Here is a 25,897-nt window from a genome sequence, read left to right on the forward strand (position 1 = left end):
GTATAGTATCATTTGCCTAACTGAATAACACTTTTGTATCTTTCTTATATTGTGTTTCTTGACTGTGCGCATGCCAGTGATTGCATTAGTGTGTTTATATATATATTTATATGCATTATTCACAATAATATATACAATATTTGTGACTACAATTATAATACAATCAGTATAGTCACAGCCACCTTTCTCTGATATCCCCCGTCCCGTCCACTTTTACCTCTTAACCCGCCCGCAGTTGCCCACCCGCCACGTCCTGGCAGCAACAACAACAACAGCAGCAAGAAGGCCGCCGGATCAATGCGTGACGAACGATGCAGCACAGCAGCAGCACCTCGTTCCGCCATAACCGGACGTCCCGCGTGCACTGGCCTGACCAGGCCATGGTTGGCAACAAACACATGGCCTGGCCTGCCCTGACCTCAGCAACTCTGCTTTTTTTCCGTCGGAGCGTGGCCTTACGGACACCCCGTTCTCTCCCCACCCACCCCTTCCTCCCTTCCACTCAAAGCAGGACCTGCATGGTCGACCAAAGCGGGTGAGTGGCTGGGTTTGCTTGGCCGTTGCTGGTCTTGTCAGCGACACCGTGCATCAGATGCCCGCAGTCGACCTTCTGAGAGTCGGAGACTTCCTCATTAAGCCAGTTCGCGCTGACCTCCTCCCGGCCACCAACATTATCACCTCCCTGCCCTCCTGTCTCTAGTCCCACCCCACTTCAGCCTACAGCACCGCGGCTAGCTCAGCCTCAGAGACTGGAGCCGTTCCAAACCTGCGCTGTTCATCAATTCGATTTTCAACGCTTAACCTGTTTACTGATGGAATGCCTACTTGGTCCAGCAGGTCCCTGGCCTTCAGGCACTTAAAAACCATTGATGACTTACTGCCGATTATAACATAAAGCATTAACATGGCAAATTTCTACCATGTTGTCATGTCACTATACAGGTCTGCTTGTATACTTTAGTTGATGTATGCTACGTTCATTCTGCATATTTATGTATTCTGTTTATAAAACGAATGGCGCCACCTTTAAATGGGAAACACGCTATAAAATTTCAATTGAAAATTATCCCTATTAGATGGAAAGATGAGAAACAGAAAAAAATCTCCAACTCCAAACAACGCTTTTGCCTAACCAAAATATGTTTGCTCAGCTCTTGAGTGAAAACAAACAGTCGGTTGAATCCGAATATACAAACCTACTTGGATGACAGGGAAGGCGGGGAAGAGACTGCGCTCACCTGTTATCTTTCCATTGCCATCCCCCACTCCCCTTTGTTTAATCCACGCCGACCATCTTTTGTTCTAAGAGGCTGCTCGCGCTGAAGGCAAACACTTCTCGCGGACTTCGCTTTTCCTTGTGTTGCCCTTTACCATTTCCGCTCTCACTTACGACTCCATTGTTTCTACACTTCCGGTTCTACAGCCTACTTTCTTTTGATATCTTTGTCCTTATATATATTTTTTTCCAAACCTCTTCGCGCTTTCGCTACGAAGTCGCCGGGAATGTTTCCGGAAAGTCGTATTCTCGCGTGGCGTTAACGGGTCTTTGGCGTTTATCACCAAGTGCAGATGAGTGAGTTCGCGTGTGACCTACCCGATAAGCCATTGCATGCACGCCTGCACAGACGAGGGCACTAGTTCACAGTTCACACGCTTCGCTGAAGGTAGTAGCCACGCAGCATGGCAGGTCACAAATTACGACCACAAAAACATGACACCCCAAAGTCCTTGCAAGAACCGGAGACAAAACAGGAATTTCCACAATATTATGTAACAACAGACATCTGCGCCGGTGCTAAGGACTCGATTTCGTCTAGCAGTCAGGTGGAAAATAAGCGGAGTCAAATATTCTTAGTTCCTTGCCCATTAGTAAAAATTGCGGGTGATGTATTTTATGTCTCAACATCCAACCTAAACCCTTATAGTTTAAAAATTCAACCTGGAACTGGTGTGTGTCATTTTCCATCCCCTAATAAAAATAACCAACCAGCTCCGTGCTTCTGATCAAAACAAGAACCCCAACCGAACCATCGCTTGTTTCATTCATAAGCCTATCACTCATCTGTGAGTAAAGCGCACTCTTCAAACCTTTCACCCACCCACCTCAAAACAGTCACCGGCCACGCCTCTGTCCAAGGTTGTAACGTGTACAGTGAAATGAGACATTCATCTAGATGTCGGATATATTGATCAGCTCTGCAGCATCTGAAACATCTCACACGTCACCTGCTAGTCGTCTAGTGTAGACCGGTCTCATCTACATCTCCCCCGACTCCGTTGTTATTTTTTAAAGGCGGTGCCTCGAGTTTAGCTACGATGGCATCCCCGCCTTCCCAGCGGACAGCCTACCCCATCTATCACACCCTACCAACATCAAACCCTCTCTCTCACGCGCTCGCACGCACACGCGGTAAAGAGAGCGAAATGAGAACCAGTTCGCAGTCAATCTTGTAACCACGTACTGAAGCAACAATCTATATGCCCACGACTACGATACAATGCAATTATTTCCTTTGTGTCAAGTAACTTTCATCATCTTCACCTACATGCTCTGGACCAGAGGTGGGCAAAGTTTTCTGTTTGCGGGCCGGTCTCAAACTTCTAATCTATGCGGCGGGCCAATAATGGAATGGACAACAAATGAGTACATACTGGTGTTCACTTACCAAATTCACTGTATAATGTGAAGCTGTTTGAATTCGTTTACAATAAAACTTAAAAAAAAACAGCCTTTCCTTTGAAGGCAGCCGCCGCCGATGCCTCTAATGACTCCATCAGCCATGTCAGTCGTGTTATTTGTCGCGTATGGCGACGAATCCGACCGCTCTTCAGTGCAAAACAAACGACACGCACACGTGAGAACAATACACATACACGTTTAATGAAGAAAATAATAATAATAAAACAGAAACAAGGGAGGGAACCAAAAAAAAAAAATGGGTCGGGGACAAGAGTGGACACCTACATCTACCCAGTGCCACCCCCTATATTAATCTAGGCATAATTTAAAATGGCAACAGGTGCAATTCCCGTTTTTGCAGACGGACCGGTCCAAAGACGTCCGCGGGCCGTAGTTTGCCTGCTCTCTACACCCACTGGTGATCCAACTTTCTTTATAATAAGAACACACTGAGGTGTAGCACGTCTGAAAACCCGTTTCTCCGACCAAAACTCGTTTCAATCACTAAGGCGATGCTTAGCAGCTTGTGTGTGTGGTGGGGTGGAATTGATGTTTTACGCCAAGCCAGCAACTAGGGATGCAGCACGGCTTTGTGGAGACTGCTCTCCTACACAACATGTCGGAAATGAGGGGCAGGATGACCTCCACCCTAACTGTACCCGCGTGTCCTTTACGACACCCAGGTGGTGAGGCACAAGCCTTCGCTCACGAAAGAATAAGACGGTTTAAAACTTTACGATAGTGGGATTTCTTGAAAGCCATGCCAACGGCCATGTTTGGCTGTATAATGTTTCCGTTTCTTTCTTTGCCTTTTTATATATCCTAATTTAAACTTAAGACACTTTTCTGACCCAGAGACACGGCGAATACTAACAGCAAGCAAAAGGTTGCCAAGTACGTTTGCCGAGACCTTCCTTCACCTGACTTCACTCTGCTTTTCTCCCGCTTTTGTTACCTAACTTGCGAAGAATAGCAACATACAGACAACGCGACAAGCAGAATACACGTTACACACACGCAGGGTATGAGAGAAGGGGGAATGGGGAATACTCTCCCCCGGAATTTCAAAGAAACCGAAAGTGGACAGCGCGAGACAGACTCGCGACGGCGCGCGCATGCGGAAGTAATGGCGTGACGTGTCGACTTAGGACGAAAACCCAGAAGACAGGAAGACAGCTCACTAAGACTAGAACAGAGGTCGGGGTGTATGACGCAATCTAAGGTGAGCGCACCTCTAACCCTATTACAGCTCACTAGCTCAAGGGACTTGCCAAGACTAGGATTCCCTGTCTCATACCTGTACTATAAAGTCAGAGGCGGTAAACAGGGGAAGCAAAAAGCTTTAAAAAGGAAAAATAGGACAGGAATATTACAAACAGAGTAGGAAAAATATTAGAAAAACAAGGCATGGGCAAGAAAAGGGGGAAGTGAGCAGTTAGACTTACCACAAAAAAAAGATGCAAAATTTCTAATCGAGATTTAAAAAAAAAAGTCTGTAGTTGTTCACGGCATTTGCATCATCCATGTCTGTTTTAATTACGGGCGCTAGAGCGCGGGTGGCAAGTAAGCACACGTGTTTAATCTGCAGTCTGGTGTATGGCGTCTATAACAATTCCCACCCCAATTGCTCGTCCAGCTTTTTTTTCTCTCTCTCTCTCTCCCTTCACCTACCACTTCCCCACCCCCAACAACCCCACTTGATCACACTCCGCGTCCACCGCACTAGCCGACAGAGTTACATTCATAGACGGGCCCAAAGCGGACTCGGGGAGTAATCAAGCTTCGTCCATGTTTCTATCGTTACCATCTTTATTCTCTCCACTCCCACCTCCACACACACCTCCTGCCATCATCATCTGCCGCCATTTTGTTCCAGCAGATCGCCATCCCAGATTCTGAGACAGCTGGAGCTAACAGGACGGTCGATCATTGAGTGTTGCACAATACCCACCTTGTCCTTCCACTCTCCCCCTCCTACCTCCCCCCCCCCCCGAAAAAAAAGGTGAAAAGGTGAGCCTACAATAACCAAACAAGCAGCGACGTTCACGAAGCAAAAGGCTGAAGGTGTATGGGGTACGCATTCTATTCCGAGAACTCTGGATAACTGCCTTTCATCAGTCAACAGCTTGTGGCTAGATATTTCGAAAACTGCATTGTGCAGGCGGGCATGTTGTTCCGGGTAAATTATGAAAAGATCTGCTTATGAAGGCGAAGTCGTTATTGTGGGCAAATCTTGGAGGCAAATAATTCTGGGAACATCTCGAAGAATGCCGACCGGAAACACAGGTAATTCTAGGTACATCTCGAAAAATGCCAAACGGAAGTAAGGGAAATCTGGCCAACAGCAAGATGGCCAAATTAGATATCCTCACATCTTTACCTCACAGAATGACACCCAACCTACCCAAAATTTTATAGGAAATACAAGCGTCTGCAGTTTCAGGATTCACGGTCCTGACAGTACAAGATCAGTACCATACTATCACTGTCATGGCTGTACAGGAGGAAATGGAGTTAATGACGCTGGCCTTATACACAAGGAAAAGGTGGTATTTACTACACATCTTTCTCCATCACCCTAAAACGTCCTCTCCTCTCTTGCCTCCATCAAACACTGTCTACACCGCCATCAAGGTTTATACGGTCCCTGCGTAAGACTGCCAGCCCACGACTGACTCCTTTCGAAATTCTCTCGCTCAGATTATCGTTCGGTAAGTCCCAGATGTCAGAGAGAAGAGGCTCTTGGCGCACAGTGGTTAAAAACACCCACTTGTCACCACTGCAATGAGAACTAGAAGTGCTAGGTTCAGATCTCATCTCAGGACAGTTTGTTGGTAAGGGTTGGCAATAGGGGGTTTTCTTCAGTTACTCTGGTTTCCTGCCTCTCCATCCTTCCTCAAAATCACTTATATCTTAAAGCACTTTTTTTTTTACCAAACAACCAAACCGAGTGGAGGCTACGGGACAGCCACTGTAATCCTGAGTGGTACTTCAAACTTAGAAAAGATAAATCCTTTTCCATTCTCTCTCTCATTCTTGTTCTGTAAATCCTAATGCTCCTGACAAAAATGTTGAATATTTACGCCCCTCCCTCGCATTAACACACACACACACAAGCCTGACGTGTTATTCCCTACTTCCAATTCTTCGGTGACACAAATACTAATTTGCATACGCGCACATATCTTCTTTCCACATTTAAATGTTGCCATTAAAAAATAGACCAGAGAAAGTACGAGCATAACCTATGCAAGCCATCTTGATATCGCGACGTATAAGTGTTCACATCCCGTTCGAGTTAGAAGACTCCATGGACACTGGTTGTGTCTTGAAAATAAGACCAGGGCCTCTACGCCAAGACTATTCCAATTGGAGGGCGGAAGTAAATAAACACCAACGACGAATACAGGTGTGTATGCACATGCACACAATCTGCATATAAGATGCACACATGTGCACGCGAGACATATCCCATCTTAGTGCGTATGCATACATGTACCCAAACAGTTTCAAGCACACACAAAACGATATGAGAGGAGGAGAACAATTCTACTACCCTCCACCTCTCACAGTTTTCCTTTCAACCTACTCCGAGATGAATGCGCGTCTTGCTGTGACAGCAACGAAAGGCACATATGCGAGTGCAGCAGTGTAGGACCAACGTACACGACTCTCCTTCAGCTTACCCGTCAGCTCTCTTTCCCAACTAACGACTTACATCCACTACTTTGTCCGTCACTTCATCCACAAACATCCTTCATAATCTGTCACCCAGTGCTGCAGTACTAGTGGATTCCAAATTCCGGAATCTCCCCGTCTTATGCAAAGGTGAGAGGGCCGGAGGGAGGAGTGGTGGTGTGGATATGGAGTGCGGGATCTGGCTTTATCCTCCTCCTCTGGCGCCGTCTCGTAGGTGGGAATCACCTGGCTATCCTAAGCTCTTTAGCAGGTGCGCAATCATCTCGCCTTACCTTTGCCAGGGCAGATTGGCCACCGCCGCACTAGGTTAATCTCACCGCTTCTCACTTACCACGCGCCGAGAGGGGGCGCGCGCTCGCCTGCATCCCACGCGTCGGGCATCTTATCATGCACTCCTCACAAGACTGGTCTGAGCAAGTCTTGTCATCTTCTTCTACCTAATTCTCTACCGTCTGATGTAGCCCTACTAGCACCATGCACTCCGCTCTAGCGAAAGCTGAAACAAGCAACTGCAGACAGCAAAACACGTGGCGGGTGCGCACTCACGGTACCCGGGTGTTCCTGGCTGTCAGCTAAATTACTAATATTTTATGAGCACTTAGCTGGCTGCTGTGTTAGCTATTAGTCTACCCGCCAATGGACATCCAGCCAGCCACAGGCAGAAACACACTACTGAGTTCAAACGCTTTCTAATGTTTTCTATCTAATAAATAAATTGTATAAGCTGTACATTCGCTACAACGCCAAGTCGATGCCGTCAGTCGAAGATGCCACTTGACTGGATTTTCCCACCGGCTTGCACGACGCATGCGTCGACCGTCCTTTGAACCCAAACCACAACGTTAATTTATGCAGTAACCTTTGATGAACACTTTTCGAGCTAACATGCCAAAACATAAACACGAAAACGAATGTATAAAAAGGAAGTAAAATTTAGATGTGTGTAAATATGCAAAACGTCGGGAGACACAAACCCGTGACAAAAGGGAAAAAAGTGCTCGTGGTTTGTTATTACAGTTCAACAGCTTCACAACAGTTAACCCTTTCAGGACCCTAAGCGAATACTTGTACTTTTATGACACATTTAGCATGAAAATCATGTGTAGCTTCCAAAAAATCTTCACCTGAAAACGCTGTTCCGCATAGTTCTTGAGAGAAAGTGTGGGATAAATATGTCCCTTTGGCAGAAAATCAAGCTTTTTACTGAAACCAGCAAGAAAATCATGTACCAAAATATTAGTACATTATTACAGCTACGAGCAAGACCAACGACATTTTGCCCTGCTGGCACATCGTCTGTTTTGCTATTTTTTTAAATTCAATTTTCCAGATGATCATATTGAAAATTCCGGTCAATGTGATATCGAAGCTAATATATATATATATTAAAACGAGCCTTAGTTGTATGAAGTAAGCGATACGCTAATTAGTTACATACACATTTCCCCTATTAAGTCGATTCAATCGAATTTGGGGGCAGTTTAAATTTAAAGATATGGGACAAATGTGTCCCTTGGTCCTTAAAGAGTTAAAGTCTGGGGCAAGAAATAAAAGTCGCGTCTACGACAACACTCCACCTGCTGGTAGCTCTACAACCAGCACGACAGCAAGGTTCGCTTTCTTTTCAACCTGGAACAGTATGACCGAGTCATATGGGTGGGTGCACAGGGTGGTAGGGGTAGAGGTGTTTCTCTAGCAGTGCGGAGTAACTGTGTGAAAGAGAGAGGGGAGAGAGAGAGTAGCATGCAAACGGGTTACATTAACAGGTAAAAACATTGTGTCCAGGTTCGCCGCTGTTCCAACCAATTGTTTGTGAGCTGTTTAGACCGCTGGTTAACGTTACTAAAGCGTGCATCACGTGCAGCTCACGTCACACGAGCAGCAGCCAAGCTGTACAGATGATGTACATGTGCAGAGGTGTTGGCGGATGCGACTGTGTACTGCATGCAGAGTCAAGGCCAGGAAAGGTCATGATCGACTTACTCAACTAGCCCTCGTTAACATCTTGACGCACACCAACACAAGCTTGCACCCAGATAAGAGCGCGCGCACACACATATACACGCACGCGCGCACATAAAACAAGACGCTTAAAAAAAGTTTGTTTAAAAAAAGCTGGCTCTTGCTTAATCTCTTGAACTTGAAAACCGATCCCAGGAACAGTGTTAAGCTTACTAACACACTTCCAAAGGGTAAGTAAGTGAGGGCCAAAAAAGAAAAAAAAAAAAGGTAAAAGGGAAGCAAGCGGAAATTCGGCGCCTTTTTAATGGGCTTTCTTTCGCTCCGTAAAGCCGCCCGGAGGAAGAAGCTGGGGTGGCCGGGGAGAATAGAAGTGTTGGGTGTGTGTGGGGAGTGGGGAGGGAGCGGCAACGAAAAGGAAGCCCTGGAGTGGGCAAGTTAAGAAAAAAAAAAAATCTTCGCTGAAATGAAAGCCACGTGCAAGCCATCCAGTGAAGCCACACGTGTATACGAAAGGAGAGTACACGGTACGCCCAAGCCACTCTCATGTTCGTAAGTACTCCCACCCCCTCGGCGCTGTTGGGCGAGCACCCTGCTGTCACCAGCCTGCCTGTCTGACCTCGCCAGGTAAACCACGGGCAGCTAGCTCCCATCTCACAAATCGTCGACGACGAGGAGGCAGACGAAGTGAGAGGCGCCCGCAGGACCTCGCCAGGTAAACGCGAAAATTCCATGCGCAGCATCACAACATGCCCGCCTATGTAAGGGTCATAGTTCACCATCACTTACGGAGCCAAAATTTCCCTCGATTTATTTATATATTTTTCCTTTTCTACATTCCCACTTGGACGTATATCTTACACAGATGGATGGATTATCGTTAACTTTCAGCGGTAAAGCGATCTCACTGAAAAGGCCTTATGTTGTCTGCTTGAGATCGACTCGAAACTAAAAGAAATGATAAAAGCTGTTTACAAATTGCACGTGCTTACGGCGTGTAGTGTCTTGCTTGCGTATGTAGTATTTGTGCGTGAGAGAGAGAGTGTGTCGTTAAAAAAAAAAAAGACTGTGATTCAAATCTAATAAAGTTAATGGAAGGCATGCAACAGCTATTTGCACTTGATAGTTATTTTAGATGAAAGTGCGACAACAACATTATCAAGAATTCTGAGATATTTTTGAAGCTTCTTAACGACTGCTCATTAAGATCAGTTGCTGAAATGTTGAGTTACAGAAATTAGGTCTCTTGAGTGTGGGTATCGGGTATAATCTCATTGAGGAAGGGAGAGGAGCTGAGCAGACTGAACAAAGGGGAGTTCGGCGTATGTACAGTTGTCTGTCCAAGACAGTTGTTCTACGGACGTGCATAGGTGGACTGCTGTCTATCTGTCCTGCCGCGACCAACGCTTAGCCTCTTGAAGTTCTTCGCTGTTAGTCTCGGCGAGCTTAAACAATGAATGTGGCTAAACCGGAAGCTTTGTAAATACACCAGCCTCTTTTTAGTAACAACAAAAAATAGTCTGCAAGCAGTCCAATAATATAAGTTCGTGGTTCTCCGAGACTTGTGTTAAGGAGGACGCCAACGGTGGCAACATCAAGGAGTGGACAAGACGCCAGAAGGGACACCTACTAAACGGGGCATAGAATAAGTCCGACTGGCACACCTTCACCATTGCTGAGTCTCGTCATGTCCCCCCTAACCCCCACACAAACTGGTCGCAGTTAGGGAACAGAGAAAGAGGGTTGTGTGCCATTAATGAACTGTGTTTGATGAACTGGGTGCAATGAATATTTTATTTTATTCAGTCAAAACTTTGGAAAGTCACAATACTTAATTTGAAGCTCAATGGTTGGAGTGTTGATCTCCACTCAAATTTGTTCCCAGATCAGTTTTGCTTCATTGCATATAAAATGTTTTAGTCGTTGTGAGCTAAAATGGAGGTGTTTGTTTACCAGAAGCATAGCACTACCAATTATCTACATACATCTGTATATGTGATACACAGATGTCAAAATATATGACATTGTCACCCCGACAGCGGATCCCCCCCTCTCTCATTTATCATCCTCACATCTCTGATTCCATTTGAAGTCACATCTTCATCATTCTCAAACATCCACTCCTAACAAGAATATGTTACAAGAATACAGTTATGTTGGCCTTAACAGTCACTGAAAAAGACAAAGAATGGGGCAGGTAGTGGGGTGGTGGTGATGGAAATAAGTGCAGTACTTACATTTTATGAGCTTGACTACATCGATGTGGTTGCATTTGGTAACCAGTGTTCCGTTCACCTGTAAAGATCAAAGCCAGCAAAACTTTAGTGGCGAACAGCAACAAGCACAAGCCCTCAACAGTGCCAGGCATTGTGGGCTAAATTAAGCACCGCGCCTGCTGAAATAGCTTCCAGCAACTCGCCTTTAAAGACAAAGCCAGAGGGCAGGGAGGCAGAAGAATCAGGTAGAAAGAATGGGAGAAAGGGAGGAGGTAGTGAAAAACAAGCTAGTCTTTTTAAGTGTGGAAATAAACAGGCAGAAAGAGAAAAAGCAGGAGAAAAAGTGCAACAACAACGATGAAGAAGATAGTGGCAGTGGCAGCGATGGTGATAGCTGCAGTGACAATGATGACTACTGTAGTGGTGGCGGTGGCGATTGTGGCAGTGATGATAATAATGGTGAAAAATCGTGGTGGTGATAGTGACAATGGTGACATTTTAACAGTATATGTCAATCTAAATAATTTTTGCAAAATAAAAAAAGGAATATCCAAGTAGTGCTTAAGACCATGATGTCTGACAAAACCATTCTACAACAGTAGGCCCTAAGCCTTTGCTGCATGAAAGCAGACATAAGGCTTTAGCTAATATTTGCAACTAGCCTTTTTTTTTTCTTTTGCTGGTATGATATCAGTACTCATGAGATGCACCACCATGCTTCAAATTATCGCAGGTGTTGAACTGTAATGTCAGAATGACTCATAAAGTTTCTTTGCTCCTAGAGGTTAGCACAGTTGCTACAAAAAAGTTAATATGTAGTTGAATGAAATAACACCATTTATTCTTTTTTTTCTAAATCATAGCATCAATGAATGAAATAAAGATTAAAGCAAAAACATCATGAAGACAAGTCCACACCCAAAAGCACACCAAGTGTGCCAATGCATACATTCCCCGGCATACCTGGGTGAGCTAAAATCTCACGGACTTGCATAAATATTTAACAAATTTACACAAACATCAGTGAATGATGTTGGCTTTCGTTCAGTATTTGTTGTAAAAGCGTGGATCCAGTGTTAACATTGCTTCTAAAAGCCTTGCTTTGGTGCATGTACTTGTTACGCATTAAAAGCATGAGTGCACGCATGCACGAACACAAACACACACCACCAACAACAACACAAAACGTGCCAAGTTACCCCCTCCCAAACACTGGAACCTTTAAAAATTTACGATGGTAATAGAATGGTAGCAAACCTGCTCGATAACACTATGGCCGTGGCATCCAATCTACTTACCGCCGCGCAGTCTCTCTGGCCAAGCCCCGAATAAATTATCGAATGTTTGTTTCATCCCACACCCCTAGACCCCGGACACTGAGCAGACGACAGGTGACTGTAACAACTCTGCCACCAGCCACCGCGCTCACACCAGAATCCTGTTGCTGCTGTCGGGGAAGGCCCGCAACTCTTACTTGTTTCGTCGTCATCCGGGCAACGTTACGTGCCCTTGGCCTGCCTGACAAACTTTCAGTACTTGACATTTCTATCTACTCTGTGCGTGTGTGCGTGCACAAGACTATATGCTCAACACTAACCAATCTTTGTGTTAACATTTTTCCATCAATCTAAAATCTTTTCATCGTGGTCGTCCTCGACATTAACCTCCTTACGGACACGGAAAAGGGTAAAGAGAGGCTAATGACTGAGGAGTGTGTATACTGTCCTTCGTTCTCTATGCTCCTTTTCTGGCTGTTAAGTGACACTGATGTACAGCCCAACATCCTGCTTTTGCTGACCTGCCCACACACATACGTATCTCAGCTTCGCCATCGTTATCTGCCGTCACCGCCCACGAAAAACACCAACAGAGGGTGGGCGGCTTCTAAAGACAAGAAGCACATGCCCCGACATGCGATGCTTTCAAACCGTAACATCAGCGGGCACTGCAAAGTGACCCATCAATCAACCAATTGGAATTAACACTTTCTGATCCTCTTCGTAGCCTCCATCCCCACCCGCGACAACAAAACAAATAAATAAACCACTTTAACGAAGAGGCCCTCTCCGACGTGCGGCAAGAGCTTGGCGCTGTTTCATCTAGAAGTTTCGACATTTCTCACCTTCTTCGCTTACTGCCTCTGCTTCGCGGTCATTCTGACCTGACTAAAATATTAACTACCGCCCGATGGCAACGCTGAGCTGAGAGGCTTTATTATTTCACTCTTCCAGAGTACGGAGATGTTCAGAAATCAATTATCCACATAACATCCACTATAAAACCTATATAGTATCATATACACATTAATATGTGCACACATCAAAAATTCTATATTGAACGAAATATATATATACGTATGCGTGCACTCACGCACAGACGCACGAGATAAACACAAGACCAACAGGGCTACTCAGGAGCAATACAAGGACTGGTTACAGCTCTCTCTCTCTCTGTCACGCATACAAGTACACACTTGCTCAATCTAATCGGGGACACTCTTAAGAGCGATAAATCACAACAGAATGAATGCGAAGATAGTAAACATTTGTTTCTCTTTTTTTTAAAAAAAAAAGGTGTCCATAGCGTAAACGCATCACCATCCTCCTCCTCAACCTCCGACATTTCAACTATTTACAAGCTTTAATTTTCGGCGTCTGCAGCTAATGTTACCTTGGAAAAAGTGGATGGATGGAGGGCATTGGTGTTTTAAGGCGAGCCAGCAGCTACCACCACCTGACAGGAAAACAGCTTAGTCCTGAGCTCAGGCACGGAAAGATGAGCGTGTTGTTTTTGAGATCCCAGCGTCAAGTATGGGACAGAGCGGGCCAGCAACAAGCAGACAGGTGGGCGAACTAAGACACGCAAGGGTCAACGACTGCCATGTGACTACAAACAACTATGAGAATGGATGCGGGGGAAAAAGTGAGCCGGACTGTGTGTCAGTACCTTGACTCGTTCGACGCTGATGTTCCAGCCCCACTGCCCCCCCCCCCCCCGAAAAAAAAACACACACACAGCCTCCTTCCCCATCTCGCTGCAGCCTGACCTCCTTTCGCTCGGGCGACATCAACACCTGAGTCAGCTGGGCGGAGAGGTCTATCACAGGTGAGTGGCAACTGTGCACTGCTGAGTATGCCCTGCCCTTTCATATCAAACCCGCTTCCCCGTCAACCACCAACACACACACACCCTAGCCTCCCTCCGGTGTCGCCGGGGATCGCCTGACCTCACGCTAAAGGGTTCGAATCTTCAAAGCCTGCCACCACTTTTCAAGCTGCTAAAGTGTGAGTTAAAAATTACCACAAACACATTTGTCACCCGTCAACTCATCATCAGTCCTACTCCGTACAAACTCTCCGAGAAATAACTGCTCCGGAAACTAATTCGTTGCCATGGAGAAGGTATTTCTGGGAGCCGAGAGGTAACGATCTCCTATCTGAATAAAACTGCGTGAGGAAAAGGGTGGATGAAGGGTGGGTGGGTCAGAGGTTCGCGGAAGTTGTTTTTTTTTTTTTTAAAGCCTAAACTTCTTCCACCTGTTTGTGAGTTTCTCTTGGTTCATGAGCCGCAAGTGGTTTCGGGCCCTGTGGTGCCAATTCCCCCTACCCGCCATGACAACTCTTTAGCCCCGATACAAAACATATTCTGCCATGCAAGCGTTTTACCATGTTCACGCCTTCTTTCTCCTCCGTTGAGTCCATTCCCCCACACCATGCCCCATCCTCACACACCTACTTTTTTTTTTCCATCTCGACAGCAGAGTCTAACAAGCCCCAGCAAGAGGGCGAAACAGCGCGTGCACACACGCACAAACACTAGACGACAGTGCGCATGAACCCGAGTAGACGTGTGGCACGCGGAGAAGACTGATGCTGGTTCGAAAGTAGAACAGATCACACGATGAAGCCCCCTCCCTGCCCCATCACAAGCACTTATCACGTGTGTCACGGATGGGTGCACACACATCCACACAACCGACTCACATGCAACTTAAAAAAAAAAAACAACTAAAAAATAATAAATGAAAAGCAGGAAGATGGGATGAGAGGGTGCAGTGCACCCACACAATGTCAATGCACCCCTATGTCGTTAAAACAGGACCGTTTTTAGAGCGGGACTGCACTCTCCCCCTCCCTCGTAAGCAAGTATTTTTTTTTTCCTCTGGCCACCGCGGCCTCGACCACCCTTCTAAGGTACCTTTGAAGGACAGTCTTCGAAGTCTTCGAAAAGGTGTCATGCATGGCTAAACCAAACCAGCTTACGTCGTTTCAGCAGCAGCCTCCTCAGACACTAGTTCTTGAATGCCTGGATTCTTCTCTCCGTATCGACAAGCAGATTCTACGTTTCACATCCATACAGCAGGATCGGTATTACGAGGAAATTGTACAAATTTACATTATGTGGTGAACCTGATGTTATGGCTGCGCCTGACCTTGCCCAGCCTAGCCATTGCCGCTTTACCCCCCACCCCTCAACAAAAGCTGCTCCACTGTTACAGTCTTGTGAAAACAAAGTACCAACATAATAGATGTTAGTGGCCGATCTGTACATGTCATGTGTCCAGAGGCAGCTGACGACAGCTGGCCTTAATGAGGTCAACAATCGCTACAGGTGATTTACACCAGATGGGTCATTTAGTGCTGTCCCGAGGGGGCAGTATGAGACATGAAGAGAAACTTTGCTGAAAGCAGTGTGCTTCAACCGTTCACCATGTGCATCCAAACTCAACACACATGCAAACACAGGCACACATACTGACAAGAGAAGTGATAGAGGAAAGAGGAGAAAGAAAAGGTATTAGGACTAAAGAAGAGGTAACCGTACAAATCTGATTGTACACATCTCTTATTCTGTGTGTATGTGCATGCATGCACACCTGTCAATATGTACACCTGTACATGTCAGTCCCATAAATATGACAACATAACATTCAATTATCTGCCTACATTTGTATTGATCTTGGTTCTGTCAGACATCATTGTCATTTAGCTCCACCCAGCAATGAAAAATACATTTGTGAAGTAGATCTCAAAACAATGCTTGAGCCACTCTAGCAACTATATAAATCAAACATTCTCATAATGTGCGAGAAAAACTTACCTTAACAATGCGATCATCCTTCTGAACACCAGCTTTAGCAGCTGCTCCCTCTGAAATGTAATAAATTTTATACCTGAAATTAATGACTACTATTCTGGTTATTAGAACAGTAACATTTTAACAGGATGCAGACACAAGCCCTGACTTATTTTTTATAAATCCACGTGCATGGTTACGTTTCCACACACAAATAAAACAAAGCATATGCCAATAAATTGAGAACAGCAAATATGACCCAGCAAAAGAAGCTGCAGCCGAGTAAGGGCAACTACTCCAGAGCAGATAAGCACATTTTATAAGCAGCAGTTACCTAACTTTAAATGCTCAGCATTTTAACACTGAAGCAGTAATAATAGTAGTGTGTTGTGCTACCTTTAATTAAAGGAAGAAGTAAAAGCCATGCTAAAGAAAAAGAAACAACAGATTACTGCATGGTGCTGTACATTACACTGTATTATAGACAGTGTAGCCATAGCCTGCTTTTCATTAAATAATAAAATATCAACAAGAATGTGGTTTAACTGCTAATGACCCAATGCAAAAGCTACTTCTATAAATGCCCAGGAATCAACTAACACTTCCTCTAAATGCACACACATATACAAAGAGAGAGAGAGAATCAGTAACAGTAAAGATAATACAGTTGATAATAAATCTTCAAAATCGAATAATTCAGATTTTTTTCAAAAAATGACTTCTCTTTTACATACTCTATTATTCATTTTAAAACAAATGTCAAAAACATTGTAATCTGTCAAAAAGAAGAGATAAAGCAAATCAAATTCAAGATAGAATATATAAAAAGGAAAGGCAAAGTGACTGGTATTAATAAAGCGAAGCAATGTGGTAAATGAAGTTATAATATATTACCAGGCTTGACAGATGCCACATAGACAGGATTGTCACCGCTAACTGTTAAACCATAGCCCTTCTCATCCTTCTGAATAATGACACAGCGCTGAACCAATCCCACTCCTGCACAATAAAACATATTATTAATATTATAAGACTTTCAGAATTGACAAGCATTTTTATTGCAGCTGACAACATTTTGCTTTAGAGCAAGTGAAAATGCAAATGAAAAAAAAAACTGATGAGGAGGATGAACCATGGTTCAACCCACCTGAGCCATCCCAGTCATCTCGCTTTAACTCATTCTTGTCACTCAAACTGGATAGTCTGTAACAGAAGAAAGAAACGTATTTTACTTTTAGTGTTTTAGTGGTCTGAAACACTATTTTGCAAGAATGGAAACAAATTTTCCTGATTACGCAATATAATAAAAATGCAACAGAACTGAGGAATAAAGCTAACCAGGAAAATCAGTCAGAAGACAATATTTTTTTACAGTTGCATCAACCTTTCAACAGCTGCCTTATACCATATACATTTGCCACACTCTATAAAGTGCAATATCAGAAGACATGATGTGTGAAGTAAAATAAAGAAGCATCCATTCCAAAAAGTGATTTGATAATGCTAAGTTTTAGGCTCATAGAATCAATACCAAATCATCCAGTTTTCCCCCTAAAACACCCTGATTCCATTCAGGTTGTGGCATAACAGAGCAAATCCATGAAATATATATGTACTGGAACAAGTTTTTCTCTCACACAAACAAACTGCAAATCAATGAGCAAATGCTGGACATCATGTGAACATTGTGCTTTGATTCCACAATTTCTTGAGCATTCTAGCATGTACCAGACTCTGGATTTTGTTGTTTTGTACATGAATCAGATGGTGGTGGGAGAGGAGGATAGTATGTTGTAAGAAAAAGTGAGGTGAAAGGCAATAAACATCTGTCCAGTTGATTGACCTTTTTCGAAGTACTTCACAAAACTTCTGATATAGTAAAGATTTTTTTTTCACAGGTTTAAAGGCAAGCTGTAAGCCTGCTTGGCTTCACATCTAACGCTCAGAACCCAGTCTCTCTCATCAGCCTAGGTCAGCCCGCTTCTGTTCAGAAACAGCCTCTGTCCAAGAAAAACAAGTGTAGCAGCCTACCTATTCATTTTTGTATTCCTCAACATGCCCTTGGATGCAAGCAAAACTGTCTACAATTAGCTACAATATACAAAGAATGCCAAGGAAGGTTGAGGAATGTGGTGAGGAAACAAGGAGTCAGGGTGTGTTATTGAAATCTTATTTTGCTTTGTTAAAGCATTTTTAAAATGCCCTTTATTTTACCTTTTATTCTTACACTATCCTATATTATCTTTTTATCACTCAAATGTCCTCTCTTTTGATTTACTTATTTTTACTTAAATGCTTTCACTCTCCTATAGTCTCCTTCTCAATTACTCACACATACACATAGATACACACAAACATAAGCAGTCCTCGCATAAACACAAAACTAACCCCTCATCCTTACCCACAGAAACACATAAATTTTAAGAAAAGAGATCAAGAAGCAAAAATGTGTCTGGTGTAAGATTACCTGCCTAAGTTCAAAAGTCCAAAATGCCTCCCACTCCTCCTCCACCCCTCCCCAAAACCCTTTGAACAACAAACTGTTCTGTGTGTGTACAGCCCCGAGGCAGGCAGGGCAAGCTCACACAAGTAGATTGTTGTGTTCAAATCAACTGAAACATCTGCTTGTCTCTTCCTAGGTTTGTATGGCCATGCTGTGTGCATGTTGGTGTTAATACACCATGCTCACATGCATGTGCACAGGAAATGTGTCAAGATGCAACATGGAATCATGGAATGAGACTGATGGGGTCTCCCGCATGTTGCTCTGATGTAAACTGTCTCAGATTGTCAACCTATTATGGAATCTATGATGACATTTCATAAAAAAATGCTGGATAAATATAATAATAAAGTTATTTTCACACTTCTTATGCCAAGACCCTAGGCTTAGCCCCCCACCCCACCCAAATAAGTAGCAGAGGAAAATATATTGCAATATTCCACTACAATCTAAGTATCATCTGTTATCTGCCAAATGTTCATCTCTGTTATTACCCACTATAATTAACCTCAAATTTCTGCTGATATGTTTCCCTCAAACATGTAAAAATACCTAGTCTTCAATCAAGTTCCATGTTCCTTTCCTCGAACAATGCAAAAAAAAAAATAAAACCTCCTTTCTATAAGGACAATTACCATCTGTGATTTTATGGTGAAATATTGTGAAATGTTAGAAAAATTGGAAAATTTTCTAGAATTTGCAATTTTTAGAAATATCTCCTGCAGAAAGACTCTCCCATCACAGTTCAAAGTTGCTCATGGTTAAGACATGTACAACATATATATGTAATTTATGTGTGTATGCTTGTGCTCTGAGACAAGGAAGGATGGTGAGTACCAAAATTCCCAGGAGTCTTTCTCCCCATCAACTTCTATTTATAGATTCTTTAAACTTTGTCTAGTAATATGAAAAGCCTGGCCACATGTTGTGTTCCATGTTATACAAGCATCCTAATTATTATTATTAATCTGTAGACCTAATTCAATCAGATATTCTCTTACTCACTGTACATGCCTCTTTTTTTTTTTTTTTTACTTTTTTTTTTCACATACACACAAGCTTCATACCAGGTTCTTCATGCATAGGAAAAACTTCATACCACTCTAAGGTGCTGTTGCACAGGGCAGCAGCTCTGGAGATTGTTTCCCCTGGCAAACAAGCTGTGATAAGATGTGCATGGAAACGCCTCACCTAACAGGTGACTGAAGTGGTTTACACATTTATCTTTCTGACCCCCCTGGGAACTTTATTTACTCCACCTCCATCAGTCACTTCTCTTTTTCTTCACTTTTTTATTCCTTCCGGCTTAGGTCACCAGTGGACAGACCAAGTTATCTGTTGTGATAGTCAGGCCTTAAACAAAGCACTGCATCTCAGTGACTGTAGCAGGTTCACTGTGACTGTAGGATACTTATATGTTCACTTAAACATAACACCACAGTAATAGTTTCTCAATGCTATCAGTGACACCATAGTCTTTACAATGACATTACAAGCGCACGATTGTGACTGTGTAACAGGTTCACTGACAGCAGTGCAAGCTTACTGCATTTTAGCGACACACAGCATAGCAGGCTGTACTGTTATTGTCACAAAGAAGGTGGAGGAGTCACAGGGAGAAACTATGCAGTGAAGGACATCCCGCCACCCCTTCTACTTTGAAACAAAAAAAGAAAAAGAAACAACTATTTTAAGCCACCCAGCAACCTGCTGACACTGGCGATGTGCAGAAGGCTGGGAGGGTCAACCAGTGTAAGGTAGCGAGAAGCATGAGTGACATCCCTTGAGCTATCCAGCCTACCATATACCCCTGACATCACTATAGAACAGCATGTCGTCACTACTCTAGAACTCTTTCTACCCCATGACATCCCTCCCATAATTCCAGTTCTTATCTAAATGCACCCCCTTATGTCAGCAAGGCTGATGCTATTTCCAACACCACAGTCCCACCCAGTTTTCATAGTTTGTGGCCTCATGAGTCACATCATGCTTTGTGATGTCGGATAAAAAAAATGATGCCCACTGGTCAGTATCCAAAGGCAATATATGCCATAGAATCAATCACGAGTTAGCACACGATTGTCAGCTGCATCTGACTGATGCAGGAACCTTGCCAACAGGCATGGGAATATTTTCGTGAAATTTAGAAGGCAGTTAATATACATATACGGAGTATGAAAGATTGTAACAATTCTTTCAAGTGCTCACACAAGTGTTGGCTTACGGCATATTTCAAGGAGAATAATAGCTTAACTTTCTTTTTTTTCCTCATCTCTTTTATTCTCGGCTTCATCTGGTACCTTTAAAATGTTCAGCAAGTTTTTAATACACAATAGAGACATAGCTGAATGTTATAGCCACCTGTTAGTAACAGACCATAAAGACACTTAGCAATAATTAACGATAATTTATTTCTTCTTCAAATTTCACAAAGGCATGTAACAAAACCTTGGACTGGTTCATGCCAAGAAATGTAAGATGCTGTTTCCATGCACAGAGAGCCAGAGTGATAAAGATAATGGATTACGGACAAGGGAAAAAAAAAAATAAAAACAGACCAAGAAAAAGAGAAAACTGAGAATTATCAGGAGGAAATGTGTGGATGATAATTTTATTTTCCAGATATGCCTGCATTGTTTTCAACGAACGGTGAAAAAAAAAAAAACCAACCCAACAGACAGTAAGGGATGCAGAAGCATCAACACGATCCAGTTCATTACCATCAAGCAAGACCAAAATAGCCGGCTGCAGAGTAGTGTTCGTTCACCACGGCTGCTGCAAGTCACACCTAACCGCAAACAGCATGGCTGGTAGGTATGCATGAAGCGAAAATCTCCACCCGCTTGCTGCAGATCCTGCATCTACCTAGCTCCAATCAGATGAAAAGTGAAATGAGCTCTAGCTTCCACAATCTTTGATATGATAAACTGTTGTCTTCCCGCCTTCAGTAAATACTTTAAAAAAAGCAAAAACCGCAAACAAAGATGGAAGAAAGAGAAGGTGAACAGGCAATATACCAAAGGCTACAACTTTATCTCTGAGTTTGAGTACAGATCAAAGCACATCTTCTAGAGCCTCTTTGCTACCAGACACTGGGATAAGGGACATCTGTGCTGCTTTTGCTGGGACAGGCGGTTCGTTTGATTGTTACGTTGTCTGACTTTTGGGGCAAGTGATGCTTACTCCGAAACACGTGTTCTGTAAAACGGAATGCACTGCAGGATAATATAGAAAGGGGCAAAGAATGTGCGGAAGTAAACAGGCCACAGCTGTTTATCTCCCCAGATCATGGTCCATAGCTGTTTATCTCGCCAGAACTAATGTCCACAAATGTATCCCCCGTTTACTGTCCACAGCTGAAAAGGTAAAATGATGAGAAAGGACAAAAGTTTTTTTTTTTTTTAAAAACCATCTTGGCTGTTGTATGGTACTGACTGTCGCTGAATCTTGTTAAAACAACTGTGTCTCTAACCCCACCTTAAAACTGTGCTCATTAATAAAAATGATAATATTTAATAACAGTTTGTTTAAAAATATTATTATTCACTACAATGTGAGCTTCGAAAGGGGAACAAAAGCGTGTAGGTAAAATAAGTGAATAGGTAAATTAAAAACAAAGAAAAACCATGCTGGATCGGGAAAAGTAAGAAACCTTCAGAATTTTCGGTCCTTGGGGAGGCTCCACTTATCTGATGGGTAGATTTTAGGTAGGGGGCGGGTTTTTTTTTTTTTTTCCCGGGTAAGGGGAAACTGAACATCTTTTCCAAACATTGTGGTCAACTACTGGAAGCAAGGGTGGAAAGGGGAGGAAGAACCGACGACTGGATGTTGGAAACTGTCTAGGGAGGGGTAGGCGAATTTATGAGAAAATCATCTTCACTTGGCTTTCCTCCAACATTTCATACCTTGTCTACTAAATCTCTCTAGTTCTTTATCCTTAACATTCCAATCACTTCAATCTACTTGCTTCTCTCAAGAACTAAATATAGTTTTAAGGTTATTTTTTTAAGCTGATGTTTCTTTTAATAGCTTACTGTCATCATTACTTTAACTTGCCGGCCACATGTGCTGCACAAAAAAAAGTTAGAAAGCATTTATGAAAAACTACAATTTAAAAGAAGAAAAGCAGCATTAAGCTGCAGTGTAAACAAGTGTATTGGTGGAGAGCATCAGTGTCGTGCGTGCATGAACCACAACGTACAACTGCGGTAACAGCCACCGAACATTACTTTTAGGCAATGTATATAACCTTTACGCTGAAACCCTAAGGCAAACCACAACCGTAAGACTGAAAGATAAATATGATGTACTCAAGAAATTCACTAGATTTTTAACCAGGAGACCTAAGAATGAAAGTAAAATCTTTTTTCAAAAAGTCCACAATTCACTGCTTAACATGCATGCGCGCGCATGTGTGAGCATGCTCAGTGTGTGTGTGTGCGCGCGCATCAAGCTCCCACCCGACTACTGCGCATGTGGAATGTCATCGGGTGATACGTCTGATCGCCGATAACTTGCCACCAGTTTGCCAAGACAGCTGCTGACTGTTCACCACAGCAGTCGGGGCGCCACGCATGGCACAGAATAGTCGACCCTCTCTGTCGACCCACGTAGCACGTGCAAGGGAAAAAAAATAATGATACGCAAATGCAGCCATGAGAGTGGTGTGGCGATGGTTTATTCAAGCTAGTAAAGAAATAGGCTACAGCCAAGGCAGGCCACGCCTACCAAGGGTCATGTCTCGCATAAAGATCGACGTTAAAAGGCTGAGCTGACAGAAAGCGGAAATATTCGTCGTCTGTGTTACAAAATCCGCACCCAACTGACTCAGATGAAAATGGGGCACAATGAGTCAGTTCATCTGCCCAAGTTTCTTCCCTGAGCGAAAAACTAGTCTACGAGGTCGACATGGCCTGGATTAAAATGGGAGACAAGTGTTATCGGTGTACGGGAATTTAACACACGCAACTGCCATCTCTCTCCAATGCAGAAATACAGTGACATTCAAACTAAGTAAATTATGTTCATGACGACCTGATTGCTAATGGGAGAGGATGGGGGAAATGGATGGAAACTGACCGTCACTATACAAGTTTCACAGCAACTTTTTTTTTAAGTGGGAAAGCTCTCTTTAAATAAGAACTGTACTAAGATTACACCATTTCGAATAACATCTTAAAGTACAAAACACACCTACAGAAACAATGCCTTTTCAGTCTTATATAAGTGAGTGCTGAAAGCATAAGTCAGGCAGAAACAAAAGACTTTTCAAGATATTCAGGCCTAAAATACTTGCTAATGAAGGAATCCTTACAGTAGCCAGCTGCATAAATATACAACAAAGAAATGGGAAGGGCATGTTGAAACCAGAGATAGCCCCTCATTGGACAGCTGATGACAAGAGGAAAATGGTTGACCAAAAGAAACATGGTGAAGATCAGCGAGAGACAACTAAAGGACCAGAAACTGTCCAAGAGCAACATAGCTAAACTTGCTGCTAAAAGACAAAAATGACGGTCTCCAGAGGATGCCTTATGTACAACCTAGGTACAAAGAGGACCAAGTACACACACCGTTTTCTGTGGTTGAGTACCTGGCATGCATAGGAAAAACATGAGAATCTAATGCGTGCAGGAGGTAAGGTAAAGTCCTTCCTTGAAGTTATCAGGTGGTTGGGGAGAAGTGTTAGAGGCCTCACTTTTCTGGAAGCCAGCTTTATAGAGGGTGGTGTCTATCTCCTCTCCCTCGTTGCCTTACCTTCCTCATCCCCGAGGAAGGGTGGCACAAAACTGGGGCCTGTTATCATGCTAGATTCTGGATCCACACACACCATTGTGTACTTTGTGACCTGAGATTTCCCAGACCTGTGGGAACTTCCAAAGTGGGCAAAGTATTTTTATGTGAAGAGTTAGATGGTTGGTTATGGTTGCCTGCTGGTTTACCACTAAAGGCCTTGTTGTTTATTAGCTTGGATGCCTTTAATCTCCATTGGTGACTGCACGGTGAACTGCCTCCAGTGGCTAATCTTTAGATAAGAGTGGAGGTAGGTAGATAGAGGGCAGCTACAGCAGGCAGAGTCTCCAGCAGAGGTGCTTGTTTCTCTGATGTCTTATCAGTTCTGGAAAAGTTGCTGCCCATAAGACCACCAGCCTACTTTCGTTCTTCTTTCAAAATTCATCTTTTTTCCTAGGGTCATTAAAGCCTGTGTATGTGGATGGGTAGTACAAGAATGCATGCTAATAAGCATACATGATACATAGCACCTAACCTGCAAGACGGCATTACATCCTCATCCCGCAGGACCAAAAATAGCCGCAAACAGGATTTCCTTATGTTTAAATTATTATACCATATCTCAGATTTATGGCTGCAACAATATTTAATGAAATTCTCTACACAAAGATTAATGAAGTAAACAGCTTTCCAAAGAATTCTAAAGACAGATTATTGATGCCTCTGAAAAAAAAAATCTATTAATTTTGCAGGTCGAAAATTTAAGTGAGTTACTTAACCAATATAAAGCCTACACACTAGGCCATGTCTTTCTATCAATCAAAACAAGTTTGTTTTATTTTAATTAGAAGAAAATACCATTAACCTTTCATGCTAGTTCCACAGCAGTCTGCTTTCATGATTATTCCAAACATTACTCTTAATATAAAAAAAAAATTACTTGTTAAAATCAAGTTCTTTAAAAACTCACTGAGAAATGCTAGAATACTGGAACATTTCAAACCAAAGACTTCCTCTCAAAAGAGAGGGATGTGGGTGAATGGGGCATCTAAGACAAAGTGGATTATGTTATCTGATACAGAAAAAAATCCACAAGAAAGTTTCTAACATTAAGCCCTGAACAATGGGTACGAATTGTTCAAATCCTACGTGCAGATGACATTGTGGGATATTTACACAGTGTAAACGCAAGCCATGTCCAAATAACTCATCCCTACCCACACCCCCTTTTTGCAGATTAAAAACATGGTTCATTAGGCATTTACCTTGCACGAAATGAACTCTTCTGATGCCCATCAGAGTGCTTGTCCTGTCTTCCTTCTTGTTTGTGCTCAGTCTTGTGACCATGTTTGTGAGGGTGGTATGGGAGATGAAGGTTTTCCAAAGAACCAAAGAAATCCAGAGAACGCCACTTTCTGCTAAGAGGCATGACGGTTACACTTACAGATAAGCAGAAGTAAACCCAATGCTCAGCTGAGAAGAGAATTAAAAGGATAAATATATGCATATATTTCTCCTTATGTAGATAACCACCACCTAATTCTGGTAATGAATTCCTCCCTTCTCAAGTTTCAGAGGCAAATCCATCTCGGTAGTACCAAGTCATCCCTTCTGAACTTTCAGGAAATGATCACTGCATCTGAAGCATCCCAAAGCACATACTTCCCTTGCATATATGGAACACTCAGCCATAATCCACAGAAAGAAATCCATTTTCCACTTTGCCTTACAAATTTACAATTCAATGCACAGTGTCTGACAAACTCATCTAAAAATTTTGCCTCTTCAAAATTAGCAATGCGTTGTCCTGATATGAAAATCGTAAACAAAAAAGGGCGGCATCTTTGCTTCCTGTAAGTTTTGTTAGTGAAAAAAAAAATGCACACTGCTTGATGACAAGGCACATATATACAAGCTGCTCCCTGAATAAACACTGTATGCTCCAAAATTACAAAACCCCTGTGACACCAAAGCAAAAGCTGATGCGGTTGTGCATAACATGTAAATCCAGGCACAAGGAGGAGAGCC

At 43.1% G+C, this 25,897-nt stretch overlaps 1 protein-coding gene across 3 annotated transcripts in view; it reads right to left on the bottom strand.

The window, feature by feature from the left end:
- The window catches only part of LOC112567758 (rho guanine nucleotide exchange factor 12-like), a 73,906-nt gene extending 48,397 nt beyond the window's left edge, over positions 1-25,509 (bottom strand). For all 3 annotated transcript variants that reach the window (XM_025244565.1, XM_025244567.1, XM_025244566.1), the window contains exons 1-5: positions 25,135-25,509; positions 16,778-16,833; positions 16,525-16,629; positions 15,655-15,704; positions 10,576-10,633 (exon numbers count right to left, since the gene is read on the bottom strand). In XM_025244565.1, the coding sequence (XP_025100350.1) occupies positions 10,576-10,633; positions 15,655-15,704; positions 16,525-16,629; positions 16,778-16,833; positions 25,135-25,376 (511 nt within the window). In that variant the 5' untranslated portion in view covers positions 25,377-25,509. The remainder of the gene's footprint in view (positions 1-10,575; positions 10,634-15,654; positions 15,705-16,524; positions 16,630-16,777; positions 16,834-25,134) is intronic.
- Between the last annotated feature and the right edge of the window lie 388 nt (positions 25,510-25,897).

Source organism: Pomacea canaliculata, linkage group LG7 (genome assembly GCF_003073045.1).
Source record: "Pomacea canaliculata isolate SZHN2017 linkage group LG7, ASM307304v1, whole genome shotgun sequence".
In the NCBI taxonomy this organism is placed as follows: domain Eukaryota; kingdom Metazoa; phylum Mollusca; class Gastropoda; order Architaenioglossa; family Ampullariidae; genus Pomacea; species Pomacea canaliculata.